Source organism: Lampetra fluviatilis, chromosome 43 (genome assembly GCF_964198595.1).
Source record: "Lampetra fluviatilis chromosome 43, kcLamFluv1.1, whole genome shotgun sequence".
Lineage (NCBI taxonomy): Eukaryota > Metazoa > Chordata > Hyperoartia > Petromyzontiformes > Petromyzontidae > Lampetra > Lampetra fluviatilis.
In genome coordinates, this window is record NC_136317.1 from 7961634 (window position 1) to 7981833 (window position 20200).

General features: G+C 54.6%; 1 protein-coding gene across 5 annotated transcripts in view; it reads right to left on the reverse strand.

Annotated features, from left to right (window-relative positions):
* Positions 1-19253, reverse strand: part of LOC144947085 (neuroligin-4, X-linked-like) — a 175720-nt gene extending 156467 nt beyond the window's left edge. For all 5 annotated transcript variants that reach the window (XM_078876272.1, XM_078876271.1, XM_078876273.1 and 2 more), the window contains exon 1: positions 16922-19253. In XM_078876272.1, the coding sequence (XP_078732398.1) occupies positions 16922-17447 (526 nt within the window). In that variant the 5' untranslated portion in view covers positions 17448-19253. The remainder of the gene's footprint in view (positions 1-16921) is intronic.
* Between the last annotated feature and the right edge of the window lie 947 nt (positions 19254-20200).

The window sequence follows — 20200 nt, forward strand, 5'->3', positions numbered from 1 at the left end:
ATGAGTGAGTGAGTGGGTGAGTGAACGGCTGGGTGAGTGGGTGGGTTGTTGGGTGAGTGGGTGGGTGAATGAAGGGGTGGGTGAGTTAAAGAAAGGCTGGGTGAGTGAACGGGTGGGTGAGTGGTTGGATAAGTGAGTGAGTACGTGGGCGAGTGGGTGGGTGGGTTGTTGGGTGAGTGGGTGGGTGAATGAGTTGGTGGGTGAGTGAATGAGGGGGTGGGTGGGTTGAAGAGAGGGTGGGTGAGTGGGTGGGTGGGTAGGTAGGTAGGTGAGTGAGTGAGTGGGTGAGTGGGTGGGTGAGTGAGTGAATGAGGGGGTGGGTGGGTTAAAGAGAGGGTGGGTGAGTGGGTGGGTAGGTGAGTGAGTGAGTGGGCGAGTGAATGAATGGCGCACGGGGGTGCCCCTCGCAAGGCACCCGCGACCCCCGACCCCCCTCTCGTCTCCAGGGAGCGACCTCGTAATCCCGTGGAAACCTCCGCGTGAAAGCACCACCAGCGCCGCGCCACACGAACTCCTCCCGGCTTCGTGAGACACGAGCGAGGAGGGGGGGGGCTGCACGAGGCTCTTAGAGCGGACCTTGGGCGGGGGGGGGCGACGGCCGTAGGGTACGACCAGATCTGGCAGAAGGAAGGAAGCGATGGCGGCGTGTGGTCACCTCAATGTCACTGTAACGCAATCTTGGAAGTCAATTTAAGATATTTTTTTTAGGTTTCGCGAACAAAGGTTCATTGGTGGCTCGCGGAGGAGATGTCGGTAGAGCCACTCACGCACCCACGATCACCCACTCGCACATTCAATTGAGACTTTTGGCCAAATTCTCGCTTGTGTTTCCATGTCCCCACGTGTCCCAGCGTCCCGCTGCCTGCACCCGCATCCCGAGCTCAGCTCTCTGCCGCCGGCTCCATCAGGAGGAGCCCCTCCACCCCCCCCCCCCGCGCCAGCCACCCCGCCCAGCGAGGGGGGCGCCCGGATCACCCCGCTCCGAGCCGGGGAGCCTCGTCACTGGGACCTCGAATGGCCCAAACTCTGAGCTGAACGAGACGTGCCTCAGCGTGGACCTCTCGCTTATCACAAAATACAAAGATCCCCCGTATAGCCTTAACAGACTCTTGGGGCAAGTGCTGTTAGCGAGCACCTATGAAAGCCTGAACAGCACACGACGGGGGTGGGTGGTAAGCAATACGCCGCCTTTGTCTCCCCAGTGGCGATATTTAAACATCGCGCCAAGTACTCATTTGAGGCTGAGTCGACCTAGGGGAGGCCCAGGACCTGTTCAAATAATCGTCACTGCCACCACCACCAACAACAACAACAACGACGAACACCTCTTGCGTAAGTTTTCGATTACAACAGATTTAAGTCCTGAAATGAACACCGTCGGGAGCCAATGGCCCGAGTTAGGCAGCAATTCCCGTAGCAGATGCGACGTCACCGCGCGTGCCAGGACTGGCCGTGACTGCTTCATGCGGACAGAGTGACGCCGCTCGTTGACGTAAGGGGACGACAACGCACGCCCCTGCCCCGTGCCACTGCATGGACAGTGCGAAACGCGAATTCCCCAAGAGATTCTCTCATCGACATAAGCACGTGTGGGGGGTGGGGGTGGGAGAGCCCTGAGCCGGCTGCGATCCTGAGCCTGAACCCGGGTTCAAGCCTCCCAGCCGGGGCTGAACCACAGCGAGTCGACCGCCATCAGCCCGATCATCCAATGACCGCACACACACACAAAATAAATCCATCGTAATCAATTGGATTTTTTAGAATTAAAAAAATCCGGCTCTGAGAAAACCACCAGGCATCGGATTGGTCGACGCGCTCGATAAGCCACGCGTGGAGAGAGAAGCCGACTGAGGTGACGTCACAAGCAGTTGTGTGACATCACCTCGCCGGTCGTTCTCTGTCACCGGGTGGATGCACTGCTCGCTGTTGGCTGCAGCTTTACAATCACGAGTGTATTCGTCTCCTGGCAATTGGGTGGTGGAAAGCCCGGATATAATTAGAGGAGCAACGCCGAGCATCGCTGCTGCTGCTGCTGCTGCTTTAATTTCTCAAGTGAGGTTTGCTGGTTCGATTTTTGAGAGTTTTCATGTTCACCCACGTGTCCCTTGACACAGATATGTTTTCTCCAATGAGCTCTTCATCATCATCATCAGCAGCAGCAGCCATGATCAATCCACTGCTGAATGAATGCCTACCCAAACTGTCACCATCTGTCACAATCCCTGCGATGTAAGAATCCAACCGGCTCATGGACAGGAGCCGACCTCGTCGCTCCATCTCCGCGGCGGACGCCCCTCTCGTGCGCGTTCCTTCCTTCGGCTGCCACTCCGCCGTGAGTCTCGACCACGGCCACCATCCGTCCCTTCTTGGCCCTGGCGCGAAGGCGCCGCGCGCTCATCCACTCGACGTGACGTCTTCGCCGTAAATGCTGAGGGGTTCTCACCAGGTTTGAAGACGCTCATCAATCAAACTGATTTCAAACGACCGTGAGTCATCCGGCCCGTTTGCTTTTACTTCGAACTTTGCAGAGCTCACAACCAGGAAGAGCTTCATTCTGCGTGCCTCTGGTCGACTGGAGGAGTAGACAACGAGCACAGCCGTAGCGAGTGGCTCTACACTGGGCGTCGTGTTCCGGGTGCAGAAACATTTTCTGGGTCGGCGAAATCTATTCCGTGTCACCGGGCGAAGCCAGGGGACACCCAATTGGCCGCAGCCAGTCGGGGCGGTGGTGGCGTTGGCAGTCGGCCACACGGTCACGCCGGTGAGTGGCAGGTGCTTGAGACACACGCGGCGCTCACGGCTGCAGTAGCAGCAGCAGCTGCTGCAGCGTTTAGCCACGGGTCCCCCAGGGGACCTTCGCGCCAGAGAGCCGCTCGTGACACCGCGACTGTCACTCGGCGTTTGGCGGGCGCGCTCGGGGCGGCGGCAAGTCGGCAGCCTCGTCCTGCCGGGCCGCAGCAGCGCGGTCGCGATGCAAGTTGTTGTCCTCTCTCCAGGGACGATGCGACATGGAGCCCAGGAGTGGCCGCTCGACACCGCCATGGGAAACCGCGTGGTGTTGACGAATCCGCTGCCATCGTGGTGACTGCTGCTACTGGCATGACGACTGCCCCCGTGCATTCCTCGGCTTGTGTCGAGCACGCGGTCTCCCAGAGACCCTTTCGTGTCATCCCCACTTCGTTCAACCACCACTAACCACCACACTGCCGATAACAGAAACACACCCACTCACTCGCTCATTCACCCACTCACACACTCAAGCGCTCACTTACCCACCCACCCACTTACTGGCTCGTTCACTCACTCACCCATCCAATCACTCACCCAACACTCATACCAAAGGTTACAACAACACACTCACTAATCCAACCACTCACCAACTCACTCGCCCAACTCATCCACGCACTCACCACACTGCAGGTCATCTCACTTCTCTCTGCTTTCCTCACTCGCACCGCTCCACCTCGGAACTCCCTCCGATCGCCTCTTTTCTCCAAGCTCTGTAAATGACCTCGCTCAATTCAACAAAAGCGTTGCACCCTTATCTACCACAACTTTAAGAGAGCAGTTTGGTGCTGGCCGCTTGCCATTTTTGGACCTTTGTGAATGAGCTCAGCAACAATAAAAAACACACACAATTTTAAATAAATAAATTACATTCTAGATTTGAAGCTTTTGTGACTGCAAGGATTCATACTCTTGGGTTTTTTTCGGTAAACTTACGTAGGTAAATATAAAAATAAATAATACAAATGATACAAATGATAATAGGAATACAATAATATTTTATTTCTATTATCATTTTTATCATTTTTTTCTATTACCATTTTTTTTATCATTTTTATTATAAATTTTTATATTTACCTACATGACTTTACCGAAAAAACCTAAGATAATAAATGACATCCACTGCGACTGGAGCCAGCCAGCCACAGGTGCCTCCCTGCGCCCAGCGTGGCCCCGTGTCCACACCCCAGCACACCGAGCGAGGCTCGCCAACGCCACGGGCTCACGGCCGATACCCCCCGGTAGGGCTGAACGATTTTGGGAAAATATCAAATTGCGATTTTTCTGACAGATATTGCGATTTGATTTGCGATTATATTTTTTTAAGTCAAGCTTCAGTTCAATATTCACTGTGTAATAGATTTAAAACATGTGATGGAGCATTGCCACATGATACCATCAAAATATGAACTGCTCTAAAAATTATCATGCAAGGATGAGAACTTAAAAGATATTAATTGCTTCCAACATGTATTTATAAAAAAATTAATTGAAATAGAACAATCAAACATGGAGCTTTTGTTAGGTTAAATAAATATAGTTATAATAATACAAAATTAAACAATTCCAATAAGAAAGGAATAGGACTTTTTAAATCGCAAAAAATCGCAGCCTTTGCGATTTGCTAATCGCATTGTTTCAAATTGCGATTTCGATTTGAAATCAATTAATCGATTATCCCTAATACCCGGGCCCGTGACTTAATTTTACGCAGGTCCATGGCCACATGGGGCCGAGCACTGGGAAGTATTTGTTTACAGCTTTGAGTAAAACGATTTTTATTTTGTTTGCTATTCATAGGTTGTTTTCGGTAAAGTCACGTAGGTAAAAATTTTAAATTAATAAAAGTAAAATAAAAAATAAAATAAAAATCACGACGTTTCGGAGGCAACACAAGCTTCCGTCTTCAGGTGGAACCGTCACAGCACGATAGTCACAGCACTTGATACAGCTATCGTGGCTGTGACGGTTCCACCTGAAGACGGAGGCTTGTGTTGCCTCCGAAACGTCGTGATTTTTATTTTATTTTTTACTTTACTTTTATTAATTTAAAATTTTTTACCTACGTGACTTTACCGAAAAAACCTAAGAATATGAATCCTTGCAGTCACGAAAGCTTCAAATCTAGAATTTTGTTTGCTTCATCCATCGCTGCCAGTATTTGATCTGCACTAATCTGTTACTAGAGTAGGGGTGGGTTGCATCATTTTCAATTTGGCAACGACGCCGTTTCTAAATATAGCGTCAAGCCCAGCCGCTGCGCCACAGCCTGTGGCATTGACACAAGTGACTGCAGTGGGTGCTTCAAGCGTGATTATTTAACTGCGATTATCGCCACCGCGGTTGCTTTACCCAGGGAAGCCTCGCCCAGTCTCAGCTCGTTTCTCAAGAGCGTCCTGCCAAGTCTTCGAAGTCGGGGGACGACGTTGCCACATGAATCCCAATAACAGTGACATTGTGCGTCTGCGTGTGTGGCCTTTCTTTTTCAAGCATGAGAACGCGTAGGGAACCCGTGCAGAACACGGGGGTGGGGGGGGAGAGAATTCAAACTCCACGCAGAGACGCGCTCGAGTCGGGAATCACACCCAGCGTGGGAGCCGAACCGCACGTGAACACGGAGCTCCTGGTGATCTTCACACAGAAATAAAGATCCCCCGTATAGCCTTCACCAGACTGCTAGGGCAAGTGTTGTTCGCGATCACCTATTAAGGCCGGAAAGGCACACGAGGGCGTGGGCGGCCAGTAGCTACGCCCGACCGCCTTTGTCTCCCCCAGAGCTGATGCTTACACACCGCAGCAGGTACTCATTTAAGGCCGAGTCTACCTAGCGGAGGGCTCAACACCGATTCAAATTATTCGCCACCGCTATTGGTCGTCGTGAGACGGAATCAAACTCCGGTCGCCGGGTCCGTAGCGCAGCACGCGAACCACTGCGCCACCGCTCCCCCCCCCCCCACACACACGAACACTCGGGGGGGGGGGGGGTACACGAGCCACCGGCGGACGGGGCGGGGGGAGGGCGGGGGGAGAGGGGAGGGGCCGAGTCCGTGGCAGCCCCCGGCGCCGATAGCGCAGCGCCATCACTCATTACAATAAATAATCCGCCTATGGCCGTGTGAGGCTATATGGTTGTGTGTGTGCGTATATATATATAAATATATTTTTTACATGCGGATATATAAATATTCTTAAAAGATAAGGTCAATAAAAAAAAGCGGCGTCAGAGAGCTCTGGGTGTGTTCAAGCGCAAATATTTTAAATTGAATCATAACTTACACGAGCGCGTGTAAAATTGTGTAAATATGTGACGCATTTACATCTTGGCCCTCGCGTGTAAACATCGCGGGGGTGACCCCCCCCCCCCCCCCATCATCCCAGGGGCGCGTTCCCATTCACAGTGAGACCCCCCACCCCCATCGTCCCAGGGGCGCGTTCCCATTCACAGTGAGACCCCACCCCCATCGTCCCAGGGGCGCGTTCCCATTCACAGTGAGACCCCCCCCCCATCATCCCAGGGGCGCGTTCCCATTCACAGTGAGACCCCCACCCCCCATCGTCCCAGGGGCGCGTTCCCATTCACAGTGAGACCCCCCCCCCATCATCCCAGGGGCGCGTTCCCATTCACAGTGAGACCCCCCCCCCATCATCCCAGGGGCGCGTTCCCATTCACAGTGAGACCCCCCCCCCCCATCATCCCATGGGCGCGTTCCCATTCACAGTGAGACCCCCACCCCCCATCGTCCCAGGGGCGCGTTCCCATTCACAGTGAGACCCCCCCCCCATCATCCCAGGGGCGCGTTCCCATTCACAGTGAGACCCCCACCCCCCATCGTCCCAGGGGCGCGTTCCCATTCACAGTGAGACCCCCCCCCCCCCATCATCCCAGGGGCGCGTTCCCATTCACAGTGAGACCCCCCCCCCATCATCCCAGGGGCGCGTTCCCATTCACAGCGAGACCCCCACCCCCCATCGTCCCAGGGGCGCGTTCCCATTCACAGTGAGACCCCCACCCCCCATCGTCCCAGGGGCGCGTTCCCATTCACAGTGAGACCCCCCCCCCCCATCATCCCAGGGGCGCGTTCCCATTCACAGTGAGACCCCCCCCCATCATCCCAGGGGCGCGTTCCCATTCACAGCGAGACCCCCCCCCATCATCCCAGGGGCGCGTTCCCATTCACAGTGAGACCCCCCCCCCCCCATCATCCCAGGGGCGCGTTCCCATTCACAGTGAGACCCCCCCCCCATCATCCCAGGGGCGCGTTCCCATTCACAGTGAGACCCCCCCCCCCCATCATCCCATGGGCGCGTTCCCATTCACAGTGAGACCCCCCCCCCCCCCCATCATCCCAGGGGCGCGTTCCCATTCACCGCCTCCATTCATCTCCCGCTGGTGCTTTGCACTGTCAGCTGATGGAGGACTCAGCTGATGGGAGAGGGACTCAGCTGAACGGTGAGTAGATGGGTGGCCGGTCTGATGGGTAGCTGACACAATGGGAGACTCAACTGATGGCTGCCTAGTCCGGTGAGGGAATAGTTGGGTGCATAAAGCGACGAGCGACTTAGCTGATGAAGAACTCAGCTGATTGGTGACGTGACTGACGATTGACGAGACAAATTGGCGACTCGCTGATGGGTGACTCAGCTGATGGGTGAATGGATGGATTAATATATTGATGGGTGACTTGGCTGATGGATGTCTCGGCTACAGGTGACAGCACGAAAGCCAATTGAGGCCGCGTCTCTGGGTGTGTGAAAAGACATTTCGGTGTCGTTGCCGAGGAAAACAAAAATCTAAAGTTATTGGCCAGCGCGTCGTCATGGCGACGTTGCTCTGACGTCACATTTTTACGGTTTCCATTTGTGAACAATTACACACGACGATGTAACGGCAACAGGGCTCATCCGCGACTGTAGAGTCCTATTTGTATCATTAGCAAAGCTCGATCTAGTGATGAATGACCCGAGAAACACGCCGATCGGCGGCGCATATCTAGAGGAGTGAAACACATTCGCATTGTAGCTCATCGGACTTCTCCGGTGGAAACAAAAAATAAATATTCTCATTCTGACAATGATACTGTGGGTTATGGGCCCCGCGGACACGGCTGCCCTCTCCAAGCTCTTCCCGGGTAGCGAGTCGAGCGCCTTGCTCGGCTGGGCCCCAGTCCTTCACGTCACCGCGTGGCGAGGCACGATGGCCGTGGAATCATTGCCACGTGCGATAACCGAGCTCGCTGTGATGTGATTAGAATCCATTACAGGGCATTGTCCCCGACTTCGCGTCACTCTATTGTCGCGCTCATATAAATAGTATCGTAACCAATATTGATTCTCGGCGTTTGCACAATAAACGCGTCTCCGTCGCAAACACCATTTCCATACAAATGCGATTTTGCGGCATTAAAGGTGCCCAGCGTCTCCGATTCCACTGCTACCATTACCGTGGCAATCACACCATTAAAGATAAGCTGAATTACTGCGCATTTGTATGCTAATTCACTTTGGTCCTATTCAGCAGTGTGTAAAATTAGATAATGCATTTAGGTCCATTTGCCATTATAAAAGGGGACGCGCTTCCTCGTTTACCGACTGCCGCTCGCTCGAAACAAAACTCCGACCGCTGGCGATGCCCCGCAGGCCAAGAGTGACGACACCACGGACGGTGTCGACCGAGCGAGTCACCCGCTGGGTCCTCCACCACCTCCAGCCACGTCCACCAAAAACCCGCTGGCCAGAATCCCCATCACATGGCCCGCGGCAATCGTGAGATGGGTGGTAGAGCTCGCAGCTCGCAATCTTTGAGGTTGCGAGTTCAAGTCCTGCCCTGGGGTTGACTCGGCCCATCATCTCTCCCTCCGGTGTTGATGCATCGAGGAGGGGCACTTTGCGTCGGTGACGGTGCACGAGCTCCGGGTGGAGGAGGCGACCCAGTGCGGGTTGAGTAACTCGCGGTAAGAGGGAGGGGGTGGGTGGGTCGACTCATTGAACATTCATTGACCAAACAGAGGAATGCAGGAGTCTCCTGCAAAGTAGTTTCAAGAGCGAGCGAGGCTTTTGTCGATGAACAATGACGATGGCGGTGTTCGTGGTATGGGCACGTTCTCCGCCAGACGGGCGCGCGCACGCTGCCCCTTGCAGCTTGCCAGGCCGAATCGCTTCGAGGGCCTCCGGCGCCCCCGAAACCCTCCCACAGGAGCGCCCCGTTCCTCCCTCTCGCCCCCCGGGACTGCACGGCCCGAGCCGCAGTTTGTGGCCTCCTCCGCAAACACCGGAGCGCGGAGCCGCTGGAACGCGCTGCACCTGCGGCCCTCTCGTGTCTGCCGCGCGGGTGTTTTGTCGTTCATTAACTCGAGCGCTTATTGAGTAATTTAATTAAGAGCATTAACAGGCGAGACGACGTGGAGCGAATGGGGGCGGAAAAGGGGGGGGGGGGGGCCTGCAGCCCATCTGGCGCGGCGTCCCCCTTTACGCGGCCCGATTCGCTCGCCAGCGACTCCCGCCCGACACGGACGCCTCTCAAAGCGCCGCCGCGGTTGATGGCTTCTCCAGGCTCGTTTGTGCACGGGGGGTCCTGACACACCGCGGTGCTTGTCCCGTGACACGAATGAGCGGTTTTCTCCACGTGGGAGGAAACCGGAAGCGACGTGGAGATGACCCCCACACGCGCACCCGAGGGGGCTGACGCTCCGCACGCTCCGCACGCACGGATAGATTCAAGAATCCATCGCTGTATCGTCATCTCCCGGGCAAAGATGTCCTGGACACTTGCCGCGTTGCGCAGCCGTGGCCCACGGCGCGTCACGCGCGACATGCTGTGACGGATTTCACGCAGTGGCGCCGTGCCGATGGAGGAACATCTGCGGACATCTGTGAAAAAGAGCTTCATAGCTCGTCGGATTTTCTCGGGTATGAAGACGTACTCTGGTGGCGGGAGCTGCGCGTCGAAGAGCTGCTGAGTCTCTGCCGTCAACACTCACCACAACCACTCACCACAAACACTCACCACAGCCACTCACCATAGCCACCACTCACCACATTCACCACTCACCACAAACACTCACCACTACCACTCACCACTACCACTCACCATAGCCACCACTCACCACTACCACTCACCACAACCACTCACCATAGCCACGACTCACCACAACCACTCACCATAGCCACTACTCACCACATTCACCACTCACCACAACCAATCACCATAGCCACCACTCACCACAACCACTCACCATAGCCACTACTCACCACATTCACCACTCACAATAGCCACCACTCACCACAACCACTCACCATAGCCACCGCTCACCACAACCACTCACCACAACCACTCACCATAGCCACTACTCACCACATTCACCACTCACCACAACCACTCACCATAACCACTACTCACCACATTCACCACTCACCACAACCACTCACCATAGCCACCACTCACCACATTTACCACTCACCACAACTACTCACCATAGCCACCACTCACCATAGCCACTACTCACCACATTCACCACTCACCACAACCACTCACCATAGCCACCACTCACCATAGCCACCACTCACCACATTCACCACTCACCACAACCACTCACCATAGCCACCACTCACCATAGCCACCACTCACCACAACCACTCAACATAGCCACCACTCAACACATTCACCACTCAACACAACCAATCACCATGGTGATGGTCGTGTTAATGATGATGGTGGTGATGGTGGTATTAATAATTGTGGTGCTATCAATGATGATAGTGATGGTGGTATTAATTATTGTGGTGCTATCAATGATGATGGTGATATCCTAATGATGATGACGGTGGTGATGGTGGTATTATTAATGGTATTATCAATGATGATGGTGATATTGGTATACATGATGTTGGTGGTGGTGGTGATAGTGATGGTATTAATGATGGTGTCGGTGGTGATGGTGGTATTAATGATGATGGTGGTATTAATAATGATGGTTTTATCAATGCTGATGTTGGAATGCATGATGGTGGTGGTGTTGGTATTAATGGTTGATAGTGTACAGGCTGTGTGCAGCAGTGGGAAAGGTCCGTCGACTCCACGTGCAACCGAGGTCAAGGGGGGCGCGGGTGGTCCCAGCCCCCCCCCCCCACTCACGGGGGGGTGGAGGGGGGGTGCAGAGAGCCAGAGCAGAGACCCCCAGACGAGAGCACATCGTGTCATCATCATCACTCACACTCGGTGCAGCGTGTAACGCGCGTTCAGAGTTCGTGTTTAAAGTGCCGTGCCTCCGCCCTGAGTCCGTTCGCCACCCCTCTCACCAAGGTCACCCTGCAGGGCTAACTACCGGGGTTGCCATCATCTCAACTCAATTACCACGACTCTTCTCTCTCTCGCCTCTCTCGCTCACTCTATGGCTTCTGCGGGTCCCTCGCCGCCAAAACTCCACGGAAAGCAAAATGTCACTGCAAGACTCGAGCGCAGACCCCGAGGAGACCCGGCTGAAATGAATCCCTGGGCACGGGATCATCGCCGCCGAGCGACACAAGCGCCCTTCTCCCCCACGCCAGCGCTCGGCACCTTCCAAGATGAAGAAAACAAAAGAAATCCGCGGAAGCTCCATCCGACACCGCTCTGCAGTTCGCGCGCCGTGCCGCTGATGCACACGGGGCGAGCCTGCCCCATTAGCCTCGCTTGCCCCCGACTGTTGCTGCTGCAGATGCAGATGCTGCAGCTACTATTGCTGCTACTCCTGTTGCATCTGTTAATGCTGCAGCTGCTGCAGATGCTGCTAATGCTGCTGATGCAGATGCTGCAGCTACTATTGCTGCTACTCCTGTTGCATCTGTTAATGCTGCAGCTGCTGCAGATGCTGCTGCTGATGCAGATGCTGCAGCTACTATTGCTGCTACTCCTGTTGCATCTGTTAATGCTGCAGCTGCTGCAGATGCTGCTAATGCTGCTGATGCAGATGCTGCAGCTACTATTGCTGCTACTCCTGTTGCATCTGTTAATGCTGCAGCTGCTGCAGATGCTGCTGCTGATGCAGATGCCGCAGCTACTATTGCTGCTACTCCTGTTGCAACTGTTAATGATGCTACTGCTGCAGCTGCTGCTAATGCTGCTGATGCAGATGCTGCAGCTACTATTGCTGCTACTCCTGTTGCACCGGTTAATGATGCAGCTGCTGCTAATGCTGCTAATACTGCTGATGCAGATGCCGCAGCTACTATTGCTGCTACTCCTGTTGCAACTCTTAATGATGCTACTGCTGCAGCTGCTGCTAATGCTGCTGATGAAGCTGCTGCTGATGCGGATTTTGCAGCTACTGCTGTTGCAGGCGCTTCTATGCCTCATGCTGATGCTACTGGTGATGCTGCAGCTTCAATTGCTGCTACTACAGCTGATAATACTGGGTTTTTTTTTATACCGCTAAAGCTCTTACCGATGTTGCTGCTGCAGATTATATGAATACTGCAGATACTAGTGTTGCTGCAAATGTTACTGTCGCTCATGCTGCTGCTGCTGCTGCTTCTACAGCTGATGCAGTATCAGCTGTTGCTGCGAACGCTGCTACTTCTGCATATAACAATGCTACTCATGCCGCTGCTACTGCTGCTGCTGTAACGTCGATAACCATTGCAACTAATGCTGCTGCTGCGGCTGCTGCAGTTTGGCTACACGATGAATTTGAGTCCAGCAAACAGCGACACGGGATTCTAACTCCAGCTCCCCATCGCTGACTCTACCCCTTGCACCACAACAACAACAACATCCACAACAACAACAACAACATCCACAACAACAGTCCACACATCACTCACTCTCCCCACTTGTACCACAACAACAACATCCACAACAACAACAACAGCAGTCCACACATCCCTCACTCTCCCCCCTTGTACTACAACAACAACAACGACCACAACAACAATCCACACATACCTCACTCTCCCCCCTTGTACCACAACAACAACAACAACATCCATAACAGTAGTCCACACATCACTCACTCTCTCCCTTGCACCACAACAACAACAACATCCACATCAGCAGTCCACACATCCCTCACTCTCCCCCTTGCACCACAACAACATCCACAACAACATCCACAACAACAACAACAGCAGCAGCAGTAAAGACATCACACGGTCGCGCGCGTTGAGACGACCGGCGACTTTGTCGGCACTCAGGCGCGCCAAAAGCCGCACAAGAGCGCACAGTGGTCGAGTTAAAACACCTCCACTCTCTTACACTACGGTGACGATAACGCAGCAGCAGCAGTAACAGCAGCAGCAGCGGTAACAACACAATGCGAATGGAGCACACTGAGACAATGCAGTGCACAGCAAGTGACCAAGTGACTCACTGCGTCACGTGATGGGACAATGGCAACATGAGATGTGCAATGGGGATAATGTGATTAATTAGCCCATAGTTCTGAGATGAAAAATGCTGTGACGATGAGGTAGCGGTGGTGAAGGTGTTACCGTGGTAACGAGGTAACGGTGGTGAGTGTGTTGCCGTGGTGATGAGGTAACGGTGGTGAGGGTGTTACAGTGGTGATGATGAGGTAACAAACACAACAACCAAACACAACAACCATACACAACAACCAATACACACCAACCAAACACAACAGCTTACACAACAATCTACACAACGATCGTACACAACCACACACACAATCACACAACACAGCACACACACACAGACCCACACGCAACGCACACACAGAGACACACACATACACGCGACGCACACATACAGAGACACACACACAGAGACACACACAGAGAGACACACACACACACAAACACACAGAGACACACACACAGAGACACACACACAGAGACACACAGAGACACACACACACACAGACACACACACACACAGACACACACACACACAGACACACACAGAGATGTACACACACACAGACACACACAGAAATGCACACACACACAGACACACACAGAGATGCAACTCGTTCATTTAGACGGCCAATGTCACAAAGACAAAGATCCCCCGCGTAGCCTCAACACTCTGTTGAGGGCAAGTGCTGTCAGCGAGCACCTACGAAGGTCGGCACACGAGGGGGTGGGTGTCCAGCGCGATGCCCGGCCGCCTTTGTCTCCCCAGGGGCATCGCACAAGTAAAAGACACATACATACATACACGCATACTAACCAACCACACACGCAGAGACACACACTCACACAACTACACACAAATAGACACAAATACACCACACATAGAACACACACCACCCATACACAACACACACCACCCACACACAACACCCACCCACAACACACACCACCCACACACAACACACACTACCCACACACACTACCCATACACAACACACACCACACACACACAACACCCACACACACCACACACACACACCATACACACACAACACACACCACACACACACAACACACACCACACAACACACACCACCCACACACAACACACACCACCCACACACCACCCACACACAACACACACCACACACACACCACCCACACACAACACACACCACCCACACACACACCACCCACACACAACACACACCACCCACACACAACACACACAACACACAACACCCACACACACCACCCACACACAATACACACCACCCACACACCACCCACACACATCACCCACACACAGCACCCACACACCACCCACACACACCACCCACACACAACACACACCACACACAACGCACACCACCCACACACACCACCCATACACAACACACACCACACACAACGCACACCACCCACACACACCACCCACACACAACACACACAATGCAGAGGCTACGTAACACGGTCCGCCGAACATAAATCAAGAAGCTGACTCGCTCACACACACAGCTCAAACACAACAAGGCACACACAATACACACACACCATACACATACACAATACACACAATACATACACAATATGCATACACAATGCACACACACAACACACACCGCACACACAATACACACACAATACACATACACAATGCACACAATACACACAATGCACACACAATGCACACACAATACACACACAATACACACACAACAACACACAATGCACACACACAATACACACACAACACACAATACACACACAATACACACACAGAATACACACACAGAATACACACACGCAATACACACACAATACACACACCGCACACAATACACATACAATATATACACATAATACACACACACAATGCACACACAACACACACAATACATACACAATACAGAAAACACACACAATACACACACAATATACATACACAACACACACAATACACATAATTCACACACACTACACACACAATACACACACAACACACACAATACACACACACAACACACAAGCAATACACACACAATACACACACAATGGACACACACACAATACACACACACTACACACACACAATACACACACAATACTCCCACACTACACACACACAATACACACACAGAATGCGCGTGAACACGATACGGGCTCAGTATCGACTACAACACACAACGCGCGCGAGTGTGTCACGTACATAGCACACACACACACACGTTGTACATGCCCCGTGTATTCCACACACACACGCGTGTACATGCCCCGTGTATGTATTACACACACACACACGTGTACCTGCCCCGTGTATTAATCACACACACACACGTTGTACATGCCCCGTGTATGTATTACACACACACACGTGTACATGCCCCGTGTATTAATCACACACACACACGTGTACATGCCCCGTGTATTAATCACACACACACACGTTGTACATGCCCCGTGTATGTATTACACACACACACGTTGTACATGCCCCGTGTATGTATTACACACACACACGTGTACATGCCCCGTGTATTCCACACACACACACGTGTACCTGCCCCGTGTATTAATCACACACACACACGTGTACATGCCCCGTGTATTAATCACACACACACACGTGTACATGCCCCGTGTATTAATCACACACACACACGTGTACCTGCCCCGTGTATTACACACACACACACGTGTACATGCCCCATGTATTAATCACACACACACACGTGTACCTGCCCCGTGTATTCCACACACACACACACACGTGTACATGCCCCGTGTATTAATCACACACACACGCGTGTACCTGCCCCGTGTATGTATTACACACACACACACGTGTACATGCCCCATGTATTAATCACACACACACACGTGTACCTGCCCCGTGTATTCCACACACACACACACGTGTACATGCCCCGTGTATGTATTACACACACACACGCGTGTACCTGCCCCGTGTATGTATTACACACACACACACACGTGTACATGCCCCGTGTATGTATCACACACACACACACGTTGTACATGCCCCGTGTATTAATCACAGACGCACACGTGTACCTGCCCCGTGTATGTATTACACACACGTTGTACATGCCCCATGTATGTATTACACACACACGCGTGTGCATCATCAGCCACGTGTAGATGGCCCCTGCATGTATCTCTCGCACGTGTACATCGCAGTTGGCTCACCTATACCATCACCTGCGCGCCTATTAATCACACACGAGCGTGAACATCGTGAGCGAGTACACGACACACACGCGTGGACATCATGAGCGTGAACATCGTGAGCGAGTACACGATACACACGCGTGGACATCATGAGCGTGAACATCGTGAGCGAGTACACGACACACACGCGTGGACATCATGAGCGTGAACATCGTGAGCGAGTACACGACACACACGCGTGGACATCATGAGCGTGAACATCGTGAGCGAGTACACGACACACACGCGTGGACATCATGAGCGTGAACATCGTGAACGAGTACACGACACACACGCGTGGACATCATGAGCGTGAACATCGTGAGCGAGTACACGACACACACGCGTGGACATCATGAGCGTGAACATCGTGAGCGACGTCTACGCGGCACACACACGTGAACATCACGAGCGTGAACATCGTGAGCGAGTACACGACACACACGCGTGGACATCACACAGACACGCGTGGACATCATGAACGCGTGCATCGTGAACGACGTCTACGCGACGGACACGCGTGAACATCACACACACGCGCGCGCGTGTCCCTCACCGTCCTCCGTGGGCACGTAGATGTTGAGGTAGAGGCAGTCCTCGTTCATTTCGTGCATGTACGGCGCCACCACGTCCATGTTGGCCGTGAACCACACGGGCAGCATCACCTCGGGGAGCACCCCGCGGATCGTCTGCGGGCACACGGGCGCGAAGTGCGTCGCGTTGCGCACCCCCTGCCACGCCGCGGGGGGCTCGGGGGGCTGGAAGCGTCGCTCAGCGACGGGGGGCGCCGCGTAGGGCACCCCCAGGAACTGGTCCACGGGGCCCAGGATCTCGTTGTTGAGCACGATGCGGACGCCGCGCAGCTTGCCGAAGTTGGTGGTGATGGTCGGGTACGTGGACTGCCCGGCGGCGGGGGCGGCCGCGAGCAGCCCCAACAGCAGCAGCTGCAGCAGCAGCTGCAGCAGCAGCAGCGGTGGCGGCCGTGGAGGCAGCCGAGGTAAAGGCAGCCGAGGAGGAGACCCCGTGGGGTCCCGAGACTCCCTGCGGCGCGGCGCCTCCCTCCGCGCCTCCGCGCCGCGCATCTTTGCTCGGTGAATGTTTCTCCCTTCCCTCCCTCTCTCCTTCTCCCTCACCCCGGCAGGAAGGCGACGGCGGTGGCGAGCTGCGCTACGGAGCGGCGGCGGCTGCTGCTGCTGCCGCTGCTGCTGCCCGCGGAGGCGCGCTGGGAGGGAGCAGGGAGGTCGCCGAGTGCGGGAGGCGCTCAGCGCTGGTCCCGGCTCCCCGCCCGCCGCGTCGCGTCAGATTGGAGCCTTCGGCGAACAGCGCCGCGCGTTACCGCGCCCGCGTGACGTCACGGCCCGCTCTCTCCGGCTCGCTCACTCGCGGCGCATGATCATCGCCCTGGAACGTCGTCGCCATCATCGCCGTCGTCGTCGTCGTCGTCATCTACATCATCACCATCAGCCGCAGCATCGCCGGCATCGCGCGCGAAGCCGCCTCCACTCGCCTCGCTCGGATCCCGGCAGCGATGCGCGAATCCGCACTGCCCGGGCTCCCTCCTCCTCTCTCCTCGTCGATCCTCCTTCTCCTCCTCCTCGCGGTCTTATTCCTCTTCGTGGTCGTGATCTCCTCCTCGCGATCCTAGCCCTCGTCTCTTCGCGCAGCCGTCGCCAGTCCGGAGAGCCGCTCTCCCGATCCCTTCAAAGCGCGCTGCGCGCTCCTCTGCGCATTAGCATCTCAAAGGGAGCGAGAGCGGCGCTCCTCACGAGGGAGAACTCGTGAAGAGATGCCCCCTCCTCCTCTCTCCCCTCCCCCTCTCCCTCGCCGTCTCTAGCTCTGACAAGGAGGCGCAGCGTCATTGGCTCGGAAGGGGAAGAGACGAGGGGCCGCCTTTTGGATCCCGGTCCCCGCATCTCGCGCGCGGTCTCGGCTGCGTCTCGCGTACGGGGGGCCCGTAGCGAGACCCGGTCCCCTGTTCTGGACCCAGGGCCAGGGAGGTCTCCCCACGTGCGAGGCGTCTCGCAGATTTTCGGCTACGTGGGTCAGCTGTCCCCGGGGTCACAGGTGTCGAGAAGGACACACTCTCACGGGACGAGCCGGTTCCTTACGACAACGACGAGCAACACAAATATAATCTCATGTCGGGGTCAATTACCGATCGCTTCGCATGTGAAGAAGCAGCACCAGAGCCCAGGGTGGAGGATAGTGGCGGGGTGACGGCCGAGGAATGGAACGCGTCCGAGAGGACGTCCGTCGGAGAGACGGAGCTCGCGTTGCGGATAGATGCTCGGTGGATTTGGACATCGCCGGATTTTGAGAGATTTGCGACTGATTGTGGAGGCTTCCGTCGAGCAGCCGATTGCTCATGGCCGGTGACGATGGTGATGATGAAGCTCGGGGTCTATTTGTCCTCTGGGCCAGGTGTCTCAAGTTCCAGTGGTCTCCAGGAGTAGGTGGCACCGTGGCTCAGGGGACAGCGGGACGCAGATGATGACGAGGAGGAGTTTGCGGATTCTGAACCTCGCGGTTGTGAGTGCAGCCCCTGGGCACGGCCCCGCGGTGACACGCGCACAGAGACACAGATTCCCCTGTGCGGCCTCAACAGATCGTTGGGACAAGTCCTTTTAGCGACCAACTTTGAGGGCCGACACGACACACGAAGTTGTGGGTGGGTGGCCAACACCACCACGCCTGGCCGCCTTTGTCTCCTTCGTGGTGATTTTTCCAAATCGAGCCAGATATTCAATTGAGATTTAGTTCACCTCGGGGTGACCGGGCACTGGTCCAGATAATCGTCACCGGTGTTGGCCGTGAGCGTGATTGACACACTGATCTCGTAGCGCAGCGCGCTACCCACTACGCCCCGCTCCCCACGCGCTGTCACGCGCTCGCGCACACCGAACTCAACGTCACAACGACGATCGCAGTCTCGAGCGGCGTTCATCTTCGCTGGTAGCCTCGAGCGAGTTAGCGATGCATTATTCCACATTCTCAGGGCGGGGACCAAGTCCACCCATGTGGCCATCACCGATGGCCTCCCACAAAGTGGTGCTGTATTCATGTTAACAGTGAAGATGATGTTGGTGGTGGTGGTCGATGGGCTGAGTCGACCCCCGACTGAAATGTCGGGGGTCGACGGGGGAGGTCGGCGGCCGCGCCGCGCTCCTCTGCAGACGCGGAGCTCGGGGTCGACTCGCCGGTGCGCGGTGTTTGTCTCGGCGCGTCCGTGTGGCTCCGTGTTGTTGCAGTGCGGTGTGGGGGTGGGGGTCGTGATGTTCGCCGCGGAGCGAGCGAGACGAGGGCTCCGCGTGCTGTGGTGTCGCCCCCTGGAGTCGGGGCGGCTCCACGTGGCGCGCGGGTCGCCACCGCCGTCGCAAGGCCGCCGAGGCGACGCACGCGGCGCGTGGAGTTGTCTCCGGGTCCTCCGGGTTTTCCATCCATCGAGGCCGTAACCATGGAGTCTACATTGGGGGGTCTGGGGGTCTTCCAGAAGAAAAAAAAAATCTTAATTTGAAAACGAATTTCCTGCCATTTCCTGCCTAAAATATTAAAACATTCACTAACACATAGGATGAACTTTTTTTAATTTTTACAATAATGTCTAATAGTGTATTGTATTACATTGCTCTGTTTCATTGTATGTAATGGCAGAGATTAGGGATGAATAAAGTACAACCATAACCACAATCATATAAACAGAAATCGATTTTATAGCAATATATTGGGGGGGACATTTTGAGCATATTTCAATATTGGTGGGGGGGATGTGTCCCTCCCCCAATATATGTATATAAATTACCGCATTGCCGTCCCTATTTAGAATTAACATCACGCG